This window comes from Amphiprion ocellaris, chromosome 10, assembly GCF_022539595.1.
Source record: "Amphiprion ocellaris isolate individual 3 ecotype Okinawa chromosome 10, ASM2253959v1, whole genome shotgun sequence".
Classification (NCBI taxonomy): domain Eukaryota; kingdom Metazoa; phylum Chordata; class Actinopteri; family Pomacentridae; genus Amphiprion; species Amphiprion ocellaris.
Genome location: NC_072775.1, coordinates 36,116,465 through 36,133,286, shown reverse-complemented (window position 1 = coordinate 36,133,286; position 16,822 = coordinate 36,116,465). Strand labels below are relative to the sequence as shown.

Genomic DNA, 16,822 nt, shown 5'->3' with positions numbered 1-16,822 from the left:
AGCAGCAGCACCACAGAAGAAGAAGGAGGGTAGAGGAGGAGGAGGAGGAGGAGGAGGAGGAGGAGGAGGAGGAGGAGGAGGAGGAGGAGGAGGAGGAGGAAGTCTGCTGCTGTGTCTGAGCTGCAGGACTTGGTGTCTCAGGTGAACCTCTGAATGTCTGCAGTCAGGATGAGTTCCGTCCAGAAGCTCAGGGATGTGATCAGAGAGCGGCTGGTCGCTGCTGCTCAGCAAATCTTCACGGACTTTGAAAACAGCGTCTTCCTGTTCGAGGAGGAGCTGGACCGTCAGCGGAGACTGCTGGACCTCCCCTGGAGACCACCGAGAAGCTGCCAGGATCCAGGTGAGTCCACGCAGAACCCGCAGAGTGACGAAGACACGGGAGGAAGCAGCAGGACGTGTAGCCGGGAGCTAACAGGCTAACGGGCTAACAGCTGACAGCAGGCCGGGTTCTGGTCTCCTCAGGGTTCTAAATTAGAACCCATCTAGATGTTTTATTAGACACAGCAAGAACAACATGTTGGATCTTCAGGTTTATGATCCAGCAACAGATTAAACCTCCAAAAAACTAGAACACATAAAGGCAGAGTTCTGTACAGAGTAAAGACAGAAGCTAACATGTGTGAAGGTCTGTAGGAGGAACATGGAAACATCTGTCCAGGTGTCCAGTTGTCCTTTACATGCCTCTAATCATCTAGTTCCATCACCCATTGATCTGTGGATTATTTAAGGAGGAATAGATCAATCCAATTCAATTCAATTTTATTTATATAGCACCAATTACAGTCAAATTGTCTCGAGATGCTTTACAGAACCCATATGCCTGACCCCCAGAGCAAGCCAAAAGGCGACAGTGGCAGGAAAACACCCTTTTAACAGGGAAAAAACCTCGAGCAGAACCTGGATCTTTATGTGGGGGAACCCATCTGCTGCTGGCCGGACGGGTTGAGCGATACAGTAGAGGTAGAGAGGTAGAGATAGAGGGATGGAGGTAGAGATAGAGAGGTAGAGGGGTAGAGGTATTGGGATAGAGGTGGAGGGGTAGAGGTAGAGGGTTACAGTTGGTGGGAGAACAACCACAGATCTGAAGCATCCAGCTCTGGGATCAGGGACTCTCGGAGAAAGGACACAGGGAGAAACAGTGAGTGTAATACAATAATGGTACATAATAAATACATAGGTAGTTAGAGAAGGGCTCAGTGCATCAAGAGATCAGTTGTTCCTGCTTTACAGAATGAGTGGTTAGCACAGTGGATCAGTGGTTAGTACTGTCGCCTCACAGATAGAAGATCACTGGTTCTGAGATCTTTCTGTATGGAGTCTCCATGTTCTCCCTGCTGGGTTCTCCAGGTTCCTCCCACAGTCCAATAACATGCTGAGGTTCATCAGTGATTGTAAACTGTCTGTAGGTGTGAATGTTTGTCTCTATATAGCCCTGTGATAGGCTGTTACCTGTCCAGGTGAACCTTCACCCTCAGTCAGGTGGGATAGACTCCACCCCCCATGATCCTAATGAGGATTGATGAATGGATGGATTGTTGGATGGATGATGAATGAATGGATTGTTGGATGGATGGATGATGGATGGTTGGATGGATGATGGATGGATGGTTGGATGGATGGATGGATGATGGATGGATTGTTGGATGGATGATGGATGGATGATGATGGATGGATGATGAATGGATGGACTGTTGATGATGGATTGTTGGATGGATTGTTGAATGGATGGATGGATGGATGGATGATGGATGGTTGAATGGATGATGGATGATGATGGATGGTTGGATGGATGGATGGATGGATGGATTGTTGGATGGATGTATGATGGATTGTTGGATGGATGGATGATGGATGGATTGTTGGATGGATGATGGGTGGTTGGATGAATGGATCATGGATGGATGGTGGTTGGATGGATGGATGATGGATGGATGGATTGTTGGATGGATGGATGATGGATGGTTGATGAATGGCTCATGGATGGATGATGGATGGATGGATGGATGATGGATGGGTCAATGGTTGGATGATAATGATGATCTTTTATAATATGTCAGATGGATCATGGATGGGTGGATGGATGGATTGTTGGATGGATGGATGATGGTTGGATGCATGATGGTTGGATGGATGATGGATCGATGGATGGATGGATGATGGTTGGATGATGATGGATGATGGCTGGATAGATGGATTGATGGATGGATGGATGATGGTTTGTTGGATGATGGATGGATGATGGTTGGATGGATGGATGGTTGGATGGATGATGGATGTATAGATGATGGATGGATGGATAATGGTTGGATGGATGGATGATGGATGGTTGGATGATGGTTAGATGGATGGATGAATGGATGGATGATGGATGGTTGGATGGATGAATGGTTGGTTGGATGGATGGATGGATGGATGGATGGATGGATGGATGCATGGTTGGATGGATGGATGATGGATGATGGATGGGTAGTTGGATTATGATGATGATGGATGTTTTATAAAATGTCAGAAGGTGATAAATGTCTGCCTGTGTTTATTTTCGTCTCAGACGTCCTGATTTATTTACGACCCAAAGATAAAAGTTCTGCATCATGGAGGAGTACAGAAACCAGAAAACATCAGAGATGTTCCACTTTATTCTTCTCTTGAAAACGCTCAAACCAATGAGCAGCTAGTTAGCAGTGAATTTAAATGTTCACAGATAATCAGTTACTTAAAGTTCCAGGCCTGATTAAACTACAGACATTTGTTTGGTCACAGTTATTCAGTTTAAACAAACGTTCAGAACCGTTTATATTTCCAGCTCAGGCACAAATATCTCCTCCAGAGAAACACCTTTTCATTTATCTGTGTTTTATTCTGATGCAGTGTCCTACAGATCACCACAATGAGCAGATAGAACACAGAATGAAGTAAAGCAGCAGCGACTCTTCTCTGGTTTTCAGACACATTTCATCTGAGGAGCTGAACTCTGACATTTCACCTAAACCACAGAGGTGAAGGAGATTTACTTTTCATTTAAAGTAGATTTCCATGATTCAGCTGCAACATCTTATTCCAGAAAACACACATTTTTCATCTCCAGAACCAGTTTATGTGCTGCTCTGGACCATCTCCAGACCATAATGCTACCAGGTTTCACTCTGATCCCAGTTGGACTGTGGGTGTCTGCTGTGATGTTCAGGTTAGTGATGGTGTCTCATGTGGTGATCTTCCATTCAACATGGTGATTATTGAACTGAAGCTTGAAGAAAATAAAATGAAAAATCAAATCACGCTCTTTGTCAGAGAAACTACAGTTAGATGTTTTCTACAAATTCTTCAGCCCGAGTTAAAACTAGAAAATATCTGGATGTCTATTTTCTGCCTCCTCGGCGGTGCCTTCCTTTGGAGGTTTTACAGACAAGTCCAAGTGGGAGAAGAGCCCTGGGTCGACCCAGAGCTTCTTGAAGGGATTTCCTTGGTCCTCCAGGAGGAGCTGGAAGCCTTCTCTGAAAGGGGGACGTCTTTTTAACCTACAGCCACCACAATCTGACTCTGACTCACTGAGTTAGTAACCTCTTCCCTTTTTCACTCCAGACTGTAGAGAGGAGGAGGTTCTCGCTGAGCAGCATCTCTGTAACCAGGAGAGGAACTCCAGGTTGGACCAGGAGGACCAGGAGGACCCTCAGCTTCTACAGATCAAAGAGGAACAGGAGGAACTCTGCACCAGTCTGGATGGACCGCACCTGGTACGGAACCAGGAGGCATATACCTTTATGCTATTTCAGTGCAAGTCCAAATGTGAAGAATTCTCTGGAGAAATATTCAGAATCTTTGAAAAAACAATTGTTCGGTACGAGGAGGAGATTGATCGGCAGCGCAGACTGCTTGATGTCATCTGGAAACCCGAAATCACGTCTGACACAGCAGGTATGTGCAGCTAGAATGATCTGAATAACTCAAGTAGGATCATCATCAGAGCTCTACATTACATTTGTTCTTAGGGGCAGCTGTAGTAAACACCATTAATGCTTCTCCTTATAAACTCTGAACATATAACCTTAAATCTCCTCTGTGATTAGACACCAGGGGAAACCTAGTTAAATATGATTCTATATTTTTCATTTTGTTGGTCTGTATCTGTAGGAAATTGGATAGTTTATTAATAAGCGTTCCTCTTTTGAAATCTGTTGTGGCAACTTTAACGTTCCCAGCAGCAGAGATGTGAGCGTTCTGTCCACATAGTTCCACCTGTAGACACCTGTAGACCTGTAGCTCACCGCCTCCTCTGCTCACTTCAGCTGATGGGTTTCTAAAAGGTCTTGCTGGAATCAAATTCCAAATGAGCAGTCATTTAAAAAATGTATCTAAAATTTTGCTGTTGTAACATTTATTATGTTGTTTTTGTAATGTTTTAATTAAATACAGGCTTTAGATTTTTGTTGTTTTTTTTATTTATGTCTTACGTAGCCTCCTAACGTTTTTGGAAATGGGTTCTATGATTCATACAAATTTCTACCGTTGATCTAAAATGTTCTACCCCCTATGGAAATGTCTTTTATCCCTTCTCAGGTTTTGAATCATGGACAGTTTATTTGGCTTTTTGACAAAAATTTAGTAAAAGACTCTTCCATGTCAAAGATAAAACCTGTTTCTACAAAGGAATTTAGTCACACAGTTCGTTACTTCTGAGGTCAGTGATGGTAGAATTGAGAACTCCTGGATAGAACCATGGAGACTAAAGAACACAGCCTTTGCTCTCAAATAATTAGTTTCCTTTTTCACCCTGCAAAGGTTTAAACTAGCTCAGTGTGCTCAGCGGCAGACAGACATGACTGACATACGTTTGTTTTCCCTCCAGACCTCCCCCAGAAACATGTCTGTTTGGAGCAGCAGGTCAGTAGCCATGAGAAGAACTCCAGCCTGGACGAGGAGGAACCAGAGCCTCTACAGATGAAGGAGGAACAGGAGGAACAGGAGGAACTGTGCACCAGTCAGCAGGCAGAGCAGCTTGTCCTGAAGCAGGAGACAGATTCCTTTATGGTTACTACTGTTGATGAAGAAAGTGAGTCCGGTGAAGCTGACAGTGAGCAGCTCGTCTCTCACAGCTCTCCTGTAGCTCAGATCCCAGGTCAGGAAGGAAGGAAGCCTCTAGACTCAGAATCAACGAGAAACACAGAGCTGAAGCCAAAGAAGAGACGTGACACAAACAGCAGCAACAATGTCAGCCAGCCTCCCATGTTAGAGAGAAGATGTGATGCTGACACAGGAATGAAGACTTTAACATGTGACTTCTGTGGAAAAGCCTTTAAACATAAGTCCAATTTAAAGATACATCAGAGAATCCACACAGGTGAGAAGCCGTTCACTTGTGAAACATGCGGCAAAAGTTTCAGTCAGAGTAATCATTTGATTGTTCACATGAGAATCCACACGGCTGAGAAACCATATTCATGCAACACTTGTGGTAAGAGATTTCCAGACCCTTCAGCGTTTAAAAGGCACACAGCAATCCACACAGGTGAGAAGCTCTACACCTGCAGCACCTGTGAGGTGAGTTTCAGTTACAGCCAGTCCCTCAAAGTCCACATGAGAACTCACACAGGTGAGATGCCGTACCTCTGTAACATCTGTGGGAAGAGGTTCAGTCACCTTTCAGCTTTAAAAGCGCATACAGCCGCTCACACAGGTGAGAAGCTGCATTCTTGTCCAACCTGTGGGAAGAGTTTCAGCCAAAGTGGTGATCTGAAAGTCCATGTGAGGATCCATACAGGTGACAAACCGTACTCCTGTGAAACCTGCGGGAAAAGGTTTTCTTCCACATCAGCAGTGAAAAGACACACGACGATCCACACCGGAGTGAAGCTGTTTTCCTGTGAAACCTGTGGGAAAAGCTTCAGTCAAAGTGGGAATTTGAAAGTCCATCTGAGAATTCATGCAGGTGAGAAGTCGCTGTCCTGAAACATCAGTAGAAGAAATAATCAGAGAACTACGGCTGAAACATGTCCAGTGATGATAGAAACTATTCAAGGTCCTCACAAGTTTGCCTCTTTTATTGTTTTTTGATATTAGATCACCATCAGTTTGACTTTTTTGACAAGAATTTACAAAACAGACTTCCATGTCAATGTGATAACAGATTTCTACAAAATAATGTCAAACAAAAAAAGTTTAAATCAGTGACTCCCTCAGTCAGGATCTGGGGGGGGCACACAACTTCTTTTACTTTTTATATTTAATGTTTAATTTACAGAAATCAGTTTTAACTTTGACATGTTATAAATTCTGGTCCAAATAAAGACTAAATTAACCTTGATTCAATGTTGAGAAGCAATAAAAGAGGAAAACTACCAAAGGAGCTGAATACTTAAACACCGTTTGAGTCAGCAGACACCTCCTCAACCTTCTAGTAGCCGTACTGTCATCCATACTGTTTAATAAACTAACGGTAAGATGTGGTGAACATCACAGTACGATAACCAAAGCCGTGATCCTTTCCTAAGCTCCTAAATACTGAAAATAAAAGTAAAATCTGTGAGTGAAATCAAAAGACAAAACAAGTTCAGCTAAAAACTCCAGCTTTAGTGTCAGTAGCGTCAAACTCTGGTCTCCTGGCTGAGCGTCCATGAACCTCTGTAGGTTCCACCATCATTAATGAGCCACTGATGACCTCCTGAGCCCGGTAGAAGATGGAGGAGGTCCCTATGGGCTGATAGGCCTCCCCACATCATGATGCTGCCACCACCATGCCTCACAGTGGGATGGTGTGGAGGAGGTCCCTGTTTGCAGGAGTGATCTCCATTTAATGTTCGTATAACGTCCTGAACAGCTGACCTGAATGTGTAGTAAATGTTTTCAGGTTGGGAACGAACCAAACCATGTTTCAGGTTGATCTGGAGCGAGTCCAAGTCTTCAAACGGAGCCGTGGTTCAGGGAGACTCGGAGTTTAGGCTCAGATCAAACTGAGATGTTCAGACCACGAGTCAGATGTGAAAGATGTGTTTTTATTGACTTTGTCCAAATTTTCAATCATTTTGGACATATTGTTTTGTTTTTATTGACCTCTTTTCAGTTATTTTGGACAGTTTCCGGTTTTGTTTTGTGATGTTTAGTTTGAAAGTCAGCACCGGAAATGAGTCTGCTCGTCGTTGGGAACTTGACGGCTCTGCTCGGTGCCTCGGTCTGGACGCGGATCAGCAGCAGAGAGCCGCGGACGCGCCGGGAAGGACCGGGAGCCAGGTGTTTGGTTCCACCTGCGGGCCGACATGGAGAGCTTCCTGGTGTTCAGCTGGTGTCTGTGGACGTTTCCGCTGCTGGTGAGTTCTTCTGCTGCTGGTGAGTTCTTCTGCTGCTGGTGACTTCTTCCTCAACATAGAGTCAGAAAATCCACCCAAGGACTCGAACACGCTCCGGTTTGACGCTGCGTAAAAGCCGTTAGAATCCAGGGATAATCTGAAGCGGGTCAGGGAAAGGTGGCAGCTGGTCCTCACAGTTCTCCACAGTCCAGTAAATAAATAAAGGATCCTCTTCTGTTCAGTCAGCTGCACAGTTAAAGAGCAAAAAAACCCCAAAATTAACAGCAGAGATCTCATACTTGCGTTTTTCTCAGACTCCTACGTTTTTCTGAACTCTTGTGATCTATTTTGGTATTTTTCTCTTCTACTTGGCCTTAAATTGATGCCATTAGAGCTTCAGTTTGACTTTTCTTTGTTTTTCCAGAAACACAGACTTCATTAGAGGCTGCGCGCCTTTATGCAGCTCAATAATCACAACTTCTGCTTCAGACACCAGTTTAAACCGCAAAGTTTAAAAAGTTCAAACGTTCTTTGCTCCACAGAATCACTGCTTTTATTCCTGCATGACCACATGGCTGACCTCCACCCTCCATCAACTTCACACCAAACTCCTGGTGAACAGAAAGCCTCAGTGCTGCCTTTCAGTCATCCTTTAGTTTTATCTTCCTCCATTTATCTGTTTCCAGTCCGTGAAAAGATGAATAAAAAAATCTGGTTCTGCTCTGAGATTAGAAAAGGGTTTAAACACAGACTGACCAACACAGCTTTGGTTTCTGTTCGACATGGAATAAACCGACCGAGTGGTGGAAAATTTTATGAAAGTCAGGAGGCAGAAAAGATCCATGATGATTCTTCTTTCTGACTTTAAGCTCAGATTTTTTTCACTTTTTTCCACAGAATTCTGACTTTAATCTCAAATTCCATATCTAAAACTCAGAATTTTGACTTTAAACTCAGAATTCAGTTTTTTTTCCCATCAAATTCTGACTTTATTCTCAAATTTCCGACTTTAAATTCAGACTTTTCACTGTTTGTCACCGAATTCTGACATTAATTTCACAGGTCAGAGTGAAAATTCAGACTTTTGAGGTTTTTTCCAACAAATTCTGACTTTAAACTCTGAATTCTGACCTTTTTCTTTGATGAAATTCTGACTTTAATCTCAAATTTAAGATTTAAAACTCTCACACAGAATTTGAAATTTAACCTCATATTTCTGACTTTACACTCAGATTTTTGACATTTTTTTCCACAGTATTTTAATATTAATCTCAAATTTCGGATTTAAAATTCAGACTTCTCACCTCCTTTTTTTTTCCCAAAAATTCTGACTTAAAATCACAATTTGGAAGTTAATTAGTGCAGAAGTTCTCAGAGGAACCAGCAGAACCATCTCACCTTCAGCTTCATGACCGGACTTTTGGAGCTCCTGGAGCTTCTCTGGACTGGTCTTATTCAGAAACATCAGTTTGTTCCTAAATCTGTGCAACAAAGATTAAAAATGATCCAGAGTGTTTGTGTTTTCACTGCTGGATTAATGTTGAACTTCAAAATAAAACCAGATGGAACAGAACCAGCAGCTTCCTGAGGAACATTGCTGAAAGTCTAAATCTGAAAACATGGAGCTCTGTCGCCTCTCAGTGGTCACACCGCTCAACACCAGCTGGAAGATTTTCTACATTAACAGGACCTAACATCCACTCTGCTGGATATTTAGTAGATCTTACTTCTAATTCAGTTCACACCATTAATTTAAGGTCATCAAATGAAGTTCATCCAAATTAAATCAACACATAATATTAATGTCAATAAAGTTTACATCTATTTGTATAAAATACACTTTTGAGTCTCCAATGACTCTTTTCACTCTGAATTTTCAATGATGGAATCACTTAAACATGAATCTTTGTCACAATAAACAATAATTCTGATTCTTTCATAGATTTATTAAAGTTCTTCTGGAAATACAATAAAATCTGTTCTGTAAATATACAAACAGCAACTTAAATGATCAGTTCTGTTGATGTAGAAAGTTGTGTTGATCTAATTTTCTTAGTTTCATGGCCTCTTAACTCCTCCTGAGTGATTCCAGTTGACTACAGCTGCTGACTCCTCTGATCCAGCTTAAATAGAACCATTAGATCCACTCATTAGACTCAAACTCTACAGGGGGAAAGTCTGAGGAGCTCAGCAAACATCTGAAGAAGAAAACCATTGACTTGAAGTTAAAAGTTACCAAAGGTGATGCAAAAATTGCCCCAAATTGTCAAAATTGACTCAAAAACAGCCTGAACTGCAGAGATGTCTACATGGACATAAATTCACTCAGCAATTAACCAAAGTGACTAAAGACAAGTCTAAAATAGTCCAAGGTGGCTGGAAATATGTCTAAAAATGTTAAAAAGTTGCCTGAGATGATGTAAAACTGGTCCAAACAGACTGATGGACATGTCTACATTCACTCAACAACTGTTCAAATTGACTAAAACATGAATAAAATTTTTGAAAAACTTTCCCAAATTGACACAAAAACAGTTAAAGTTGACTCAACGAATGACTCAAAAACTTCACAAAGTGACTCTAAAATTTTCCAGGTTGACTCCAGAACTGTCCGAGATGACTGGAAATACGTCTAATTATTCCAGTCAGAAAGTCACTTGGAGCCATTTCTAAGCAGCTTCAGATCCAGAATCATCTGTTTGTCAGAATAAAGTTCATGCTCCAGGTGTGTTACTGCCTCCATCAAGAAAACACAAACTACCACCTGCTGCTGAGAGACCATTGGTCAGGATGGTCAAGAGTCAACAAGGAACCATCAGAAAGCAGGTCTGGATGAATGAGAAGCTTCTGGAACACAGCTGTCAGTGTCCACAGGGTTCTAGAGGATCCATGAAGAAGGAAGTTCTTCCTCTAGAACAGTGTTTCTCAAATAGTGGGGCGCGCCCCCCTGGGGGCCACAGAGGCATGTCAAGAGGGGCGCGGGCGACTGGGAGGAAAAGATCCTTCACTAATTAGCTGAACTATTGTTTTAACGTCGGCCTGTTTTTCGCGGCGTACAACAATACTAAATTGCGCTGACCCCATAGACTGTATATGCCATAGATATAAATAGTAATAATAATAATAATGATCTTCTGTATATATCTATGGTATATGCACTGGCCGTTCAGACTTCGAAGTACAGACTCCTGAGAACGGGAGAACGCATCGTTAATGTGCAGTCGGAACACCAGCGTACTTGATCACGTCACGTACTCGGCTCATCTCCTCCAATTATTTTTACCAGCAATGTCAAACATACGGCCTGCGGGCCAAAACCGGCCCACCAGACGGTCCATTTAGGCCCGCGGGACGACTTTACAAATGATAAAAATTACAACAACATTAACTGTAAATTGTAAATTTGTAAAATTGTAAATTTAAAATCATTTCTAGAACTTGACAAGTTGTTCTGATCATGAAGTAAAATACTAGATTGTTCAGTTCCAGATACCTGTGACTGAATGTTTTGTGTTTTTGTAGATAAACTGTTATCTGGCAGTTACAATGCATGTGTAAATGATGAACTGAGGCATAATAGGCTACTGTTGAAACTGAACTTGTTTTCCTTAAGAAATTTCAAGTTCATAATATTTTGTAAAAAGATAGTTCATTAAATGTGAACATTTTCAGAATGTACTTTTTTTAAACTAAAACAAAGGGGGAAAGTTGGAGTTGTGGTTATTTATAGGTTATTATGCTGTGATTTTAATGGTGGGGCCCACTGGAGATCAGATTGGGGTTTATGTGGTCCCTAGACTAAAATGAGTTTGACACCCCTGATCTTTACTGTGAAAAACAACAAAATGGAATCAGATAAAATAACACAGCCCTGCATATATATATATATATATATATATATATATATATATATATATATATATATATATATATATATATATATATATATATATATATATATATATATATATATATATATGCAGGGCTGTGTGACAGAAAAAATTTGAGGACCCACTGCTCTAGAAATAGAACCTTAAAGCTCCACTCATCACATGGACAAAGAAAAGGTTCTGGAGGAAAGTTCTGTGGTCAGATGGAACAAAAACTGAAGATGAAGCCTTTAACCCAAAGAACACCAAACCTACCACCAAGCATGGAGGTGGCAGTATCATGCTCTGGGGTTTCTAGAAGAGCTTCTGGACTGGTTTCAGACTGGATGTTGGACTGGTTCTGGAATTTCTTGGGACTGGTTTATGTTTGGTTCCAGTCTTGGTTCTCCTGGTTTTCGATGTGATTTCAAGTTGGTTTAGGATTTGTTTTACTCTGGATCTGGTCCTGGATGAGGACTGGTTTCAGACGGTCTTGGTGGGTCTTGGACTTTTTTAAGGAGTAGTTTAGGTTTGGTTTTGGTCCCGATATTATACTGGTTTGGAACTTCTTCAGGACTGGTTTCAGACTGTATTCTGACTGGTTCTGAACATGTTTTGGACTGGTTTAAGTTAGATTTTGGTCCTGGGTTTAGACCTTTTTAGGACTGGTTTAGGACTGGTTTCAGACTGTCTTGTGCGGGTCTTTTTTTAACCTCAAAGCATGGTGGTGGCAGTATTCTGAACATTTGTTGGATTGGTTTAGGTCCTGATTTTGGTCTGGGCTTTAAACCTTTTCGGGACTGGATGAGGACTGGTTTCAGACGGTCTTGGCGGGTCTTGGACTTTTTTAGGAGTAGTTTAGGTCTGGTTTTGGTCCCGATTTTGTACTGGCTTTAGATTTCTTTAGGACTGGTTTCAGCCTGTATTCAGACTGTTTCTAAACATTTTTGGACCAGTTTAGGTTTGATTTCAGTCCTGGTTTGAGATCTTTTTGGGACTGGTTTCAGACTGTCTTGGGCGGGTCTTTTTTTAACCCTAAGAACACCAAACTTACCATCAAGCATGGTGGTGGCAGTATCGTGCTCTGTGGAACTGGAGCTTTACACAAAGTAAATGGAATAATGAAGAAGGAGGATCACCTCCACGTTCTTCAGGAGAACCTAAAACCATCAGCAGAAGGTTGATCTTGGACACAGTTAGATGTTTCAACCAGACAATGAGCCCAAACACACATCAGACGTGGTAAAGAAATGGTTCCAAATGAAGGTTCTAGACCCAACATCTGGAAAACATTTCAATGTTGATTTGAGAACTTTCCAACTTTGTTGTCACGTAATGTTATAAGAATGTTTAATAGAGAACGTTCTGTGATGTGTTCTGTCAACAACATCCCTGAAACATCCTCAGAACATTGCAGAAAGAACGTACCACCTGCTAATATAAACCATTACGGAAACGTTTTATTAGAAATCCTCTGAGGCTCGAGAACATCTGGAAAATGCTTTCTGAATGTTGGTTTGAGAATGTTTCTCAGAACATTATCTATGTTCTGACAACATTCTTTGAATGTTGTCATTAAAACATACTAACTTCATGGGAAAATTACTGGGAATGAAAATGTTCTTTAGACGTTCTTTAAACATTTGATTGAAGTGTTTTCTTTACAGATGGTTGTAGTAATGTTATCCAGTGTTGTGGGAGCGTTCTCTGCCTGTTGGGTTAAACTCTCAGTGTCTTCCTGAATGAATCGGCCTGACAACCCTCCCTCCTCCTGGTTCCTCCCCTCTAGATCTGCACTGTGTGGATGGGTGGAACCAGCATGATGGAAGTGGAACCAAGGGGGGTGGAACTATTCACTGCAGGAACACATGACATAGAGATCAGAGCTCAGAACAGTTTCAGCTACGAGGAAATGAAACTCAGTCAGTCGCTGCTGCTCAGAGGAGAAAATGGCTCAGAAAGGAGTTCAGCTGGACCAAGACACCTTCTCTTGTTCCATCTGTCTGGATCTACTGAAGGATCCGGTGACTATTCCCTGTGGACACAGCTACTGTATGACGTGTATTAATACCTTCTGGGATGAAGACCAGAAGGGAATCCACAGCTGCCCTCAGTGCAGGAAGACTTTCAGACCGAGGCCCGTTCTTTTGAAAAACACCATGTTAGCAGCTTTAGTGGAGGAGCTGAAGAAGACTGGACTCCAAGCTGCTCCTGCTGACCACCACTATGCTGGACCTGGAGATGTGGCCTGTGATTTCTGCACTGGGAGGAAGATGAAGGCTGTCAAGTCCTGTTTGGTTTGTTTGGCTTCTTACTGTGAGAAACACCTTCAGCCTCACTATGATGTACCTCCATTAAAGAAGCACAAGCTGGTGGAGCCCTCCAAGAACCTCCAGGAGAACGTCTGCTCCCGTCATGATGAGGTGATGAAGATGTTCTGTCGTACTGATCAGCAGTTTATCTGTTATCTCTGCTCTGTGGAGGAACATAAAGGCCACGACACAGTCTCAGCTGCAGCAGAAAGGACTGAGAGGCAGAAAGAGCTGGAGGTGGGTCAACTGAACATCCAGCAGAGAATCCAGGACAGACAGAAAGATGTGAAGCTGCTTCAACAGGAGCTGAAGGACATCAGGGTCTCTGCTGATAAAACAGTGGAGGGCAGTGAGAAGATGTTCAGCGAGCTGATCCATCTCATCCAGAACAGAAGCTCTGAGGTGGAGCAGCAGATCAGATCCCAGCAGGAGATTGAAGAGGGTCGAGTCAAAGAGCTTCAGGAGAAGCTGGAGCAGGAGATCAGGGATCTGGAGAGGAAAGACGCTGAGCTGAAGCAGCTCTCAGATACACCAGATCACAGCCAGTTTCTCCACAACCTCCCCTCAGTGTCAGCATTCAGTGAGTTCAAACACTCATCCAGCATCAACATCCGTCCTCTGAGACACTTTGAGGAGGTGACAGCAGCTGTGTCAGAACTCAGAGGTAAACTAGAGGACATTCTGAAGGACACCTGGACAAACATCTCACTGACAATCACTCAGCCAGATGTTTTACTGTCAGGACCAGAACCAGAACCAAAGACCAGAGCTGGATTCTTAAGATATTCATGTGACATCACTCTGGATCCAAACACAGCAAACACATGGTTGGTTTTATCTGATGGAGACAGAAAAATAACAGGAGTGAAACAACAACAGTATTATCCTGATCATCCAGACAGATTCAGTAGATGGTCTCAGGTTCTGAGCAGAGAGAGTCTGACTGGACGTTGTTACTGGGAGGTGGAGAGGACAGGAAGAGGATTTTATGTAGCAGTCGCATACAAGAGTATCAGTAGAACAGGAAGAGATATTGGATTTGGACGTAATGACCAATCCTGGGCATTAGGATATTATGACAATAGTTTTGGATTTTGGTACAACAACATCCAAACTCCCATCTCAGGTCCTCATTCCTCCAGAGTAGGAGTTTACCTGGATCACAGTGCAGGTATTCTGTCCTTCTACAGCATCTCTGAAACCATGACTCTCCTCCACAGAGTCCGGACCACATTCACTGAGCCGCTACATGCTGGACTCTGGGTTTATTATGGTGGAGACACAGCTGAGATCCTTAAACTGAAGTAGAGTCACAGAGGTGAAGAGTTTAAGGGTCTGTTTCTTTATGATCTGAGACTCATTTCTCAGCTGCTGTTTCCTCTGATGTTCTGGTCTAAAGCGTTGCTCTAACGTAGACATGGTGTAAAAACGCTGCATGAAGAACATCTGAAAGTTCTGACCTTAGAAGTGAAGGTTAGTCTGAGGTTCTGTAGACTGATTTAATCACTGAAGCTGCTGGTTTTTCTGCAACGTCGCTGTGTTTTGCATATTTTCTCCTCATTGATGAGTTGTAAATTTCATCCACAGAACTCCAGAGCATTGGAGTTAGAAAAGCTTCTTCTTCAGGGGAACCTTAAACATTCTTTTATTCACAGATGGACATTTGTTAATCATCAATAGAGATCCCAGCAGAGGGACGGTTCTGATTATAGAGACTAATGAAGAACTGGATTAAAGGGTTTCTTTTCATGATTGTTTCAGTTTATTGAGGGAAAATGTAAAATCTAAAATGAGGGTTTTTGATTTCAAACAGCTGTTTTCATCCTGTCGGTCTGGTTGCCTGTTTTGTTTTTAAAAATATACATTTCCTGTAATTTTAAAGTGAGAAAAAGCAGAAAATATGAATATTTGACATGTTCTTCCTGTTTAATGTCTGTGTTTGGTGGTTTTGGGGTTTGTTGGATTCATCAGCTTTATAATGAGATGTATGCTGGTTGTTAATCTGAAAATTAATGCTTGTTTTTATTATTTTTCATTTAATCTGATAAATATGAGGGTTTGTTCATTATTTGCTATTTTGCCAAACTTGTTTTGAGGTAAAAGGTCTGAATTATGATGTATAAATTACAAAATAAAAACAAGTAAACAAGAAAAAGTCGTGTTGTTCTGCTTTAAAACAACAAAAGGAATACATTTTTGTTTTTTTTTCTATTTGAAACCAACAACAGAAAATGATCATGTTTCATTTTCAAAAATAAACAAATCAATATTTTTTGCTTTCTTCATTTTAGACCAACAACAAAAACAAAACAAGGAGGCATTTTAGTTGTTCTGTTTTCCACCAACAAAAAATCAACAACAACAACAATTAACAAACTAAATGCTGTTTTCTGAGCGTCTGTTAATGTGGAGAACTGCTTCTTCAGTGGGCTGGTGTGTTTTATTCTTATTCATTGTCTCTCTGTGTGTTTTATTCTTATTTATTGTCCGTCTGTGTGTTTTATTATTTATTGTCCGTCTGTGTGTTTTATTCTTATTTATTGTCTGTTTGTGTGTTTTATTTTTATTTATTGTCTGTTTATAGAGTTTTTTTAGGCCTTTTATTGTCACTAAATCCACTTTTTAAAGAGCGGCTGCTCAAATGTTGGTCAGTTAATTAGAAAACAAGCAGTTTATTCACTTCATCTAGTAAATATGATGTTAATTAAGGGGCTCCTTTGGTTCGGTACCTCCAGGTAAAGGGTCCACGTGTGTCGGTTCCGTGACCCAGAGGAACCAACCACCTCTGTGGGCTGCAGGTGAGGCTGTCGGCTGCCTCACCGGGCTGATAAACGGGCGGAGCGGCCCTTTAACTGCCCGGCTGCAGGCTGCAGTGAGCCGGATTCCACCACTAGAGTTCTCCCTGCGGCTCCAGGCAGCTCGGCTCGTCTGTATTTACCTCCCAGCACACCGAGCCGGACACACGCATACCTCCACCCGCCGGACGGAGGAACACGGATGTAAACTGGCCGGACCCTGCGGTCACCCCGAGGCGGAGGTGAGTTCGATTCCTCGCGGCTCGGCGAGCGCGGCCGGGCGGCTAACGGGGTCCTGGCCGCCCCGTGATGGAGGACCGGGAACATGGCGCCCTCCAAAACAAACGAGCGGCTAGCCTATTAGCCGGCCGCGTCCGGGCTGCTCGGCGACGGCCCACCTAGCCTCGTGTGTCCCCCGAAATACCAGCGAGTCGTGTCCGTGATTATGGGTCTTGTTTGTGTTCGGTGACACTCGGCTTGGTTCGCCTGGCGGCCCGCTAACGGCAGCTACGTAACACCGGAGCAGCCGGCTAGCTGCGGTTAGCTGCCAGACACCCTGAGCTAACCAT

General features: G+C 42.5%; 3 protein-coding genes across 6 annotated transcripts in view; all 3 read left to right on the top strand.

The window, feature by feature from the left end:
* Positions 1-94: 94 nt before the first annotated feature.
* LOC111564489 (zinc finger protein 260-like) lies at positions 95-7,231 on the top strand. Of its 3 annotated transcripts, none has more exons than XM_023264084.3 (4): positions 95-340; positions 3,580-3,912; positions 4,844-5,923; positions 7,095-7,231. In XM_023264084.3, exons 1-4 carry the CDS (start codon positions 154-156, stop codon positions 7,097-7,099), a joined length of 1,605 nt encoding a protein of 534 aa, XP_023119852.1. In that variant the 5' UTR covers positions 95-153; the 3' UTR covers positions 7,100-7,231. The 3 variants fall into 3 exon arrangements, with proteins under 3 accessions (XP_023119852.1, XP_035801266.1, XP_023119851.3); XM_035945373.2 differs by having other exon boundaries at positions 4,844-5,335; positions 7,095-7,222; XM_023264083.3 differs by lacking the exon at positions 7,095-7,231 and having other exon boundaries at positions 4,844-5,960.
* LOC111564488 (tripartite motif-containing protein 16-like) lies at positions 7,161-15,622 on the top strand. Its single transcript, XM_055014748.1, has 2 exons — positions 7,161-7,298; positions 12,936-15,622. Exon 2 carries the CDS (start codon positions 13,096-13,098, stop codon positions 14,764-14,766), a length of 1,671 nt encoding a protein of 556 aa, XP_054870723.1. The 5' UTR covers positions 7,161-7,298; positions 12,936-13,095; the 3' UTR covers positions 14,767-15,622.
* Positions 15,623-16,297: 675 nt separating this feature from the next.
* The window catches only part of zmynd11 (zinc finger, MYND-type containing 11), a 51,192-nt gene continuing 50,667 nt past the window's right edge, over positions 16,298-16,822 (top strand). For both annotated transcript variants that reach the window (XM_023264071.3, XM_023264070.3), the window contains exon 1: positions 16,298-16,495. The gene's annotated coding sequence lies outside the window, so the exon portion shown is untranslated. The remainder of the gene's footprint in view (positions 16,496-16,822) is intronic.

Coding starts and splice junctions, on each gene's coding strand:
- LOC111564489 (XM_023264083.3), top strand. CDS start 154: ATGTCTGCAGTCAGGATGAGTTCCGTCCAGAAGCTCAGGGATGTGATC. Junction 341..3,579: donor GAGAAGCTGCCAGGATCCAG/GTGAGTCCACGC, acceptor TTTTCACTCCAG/ACTGTAGAGAGGAGGAGGTT. Junction 3,913..4,843: donor AATCACGTCTGACACAGCAG/GTATGTGCAGCT, acceptor TTTTCCCTCCAG/ACCTCCCCCAGAAACATGTC.
- LOC111564488 (XM_055014748.1), top strand. CDS start 13,096: ATGGCTCAGAAAGGAGTTCAGCTGGACCAAGACACCTTCTCTTGTTCC.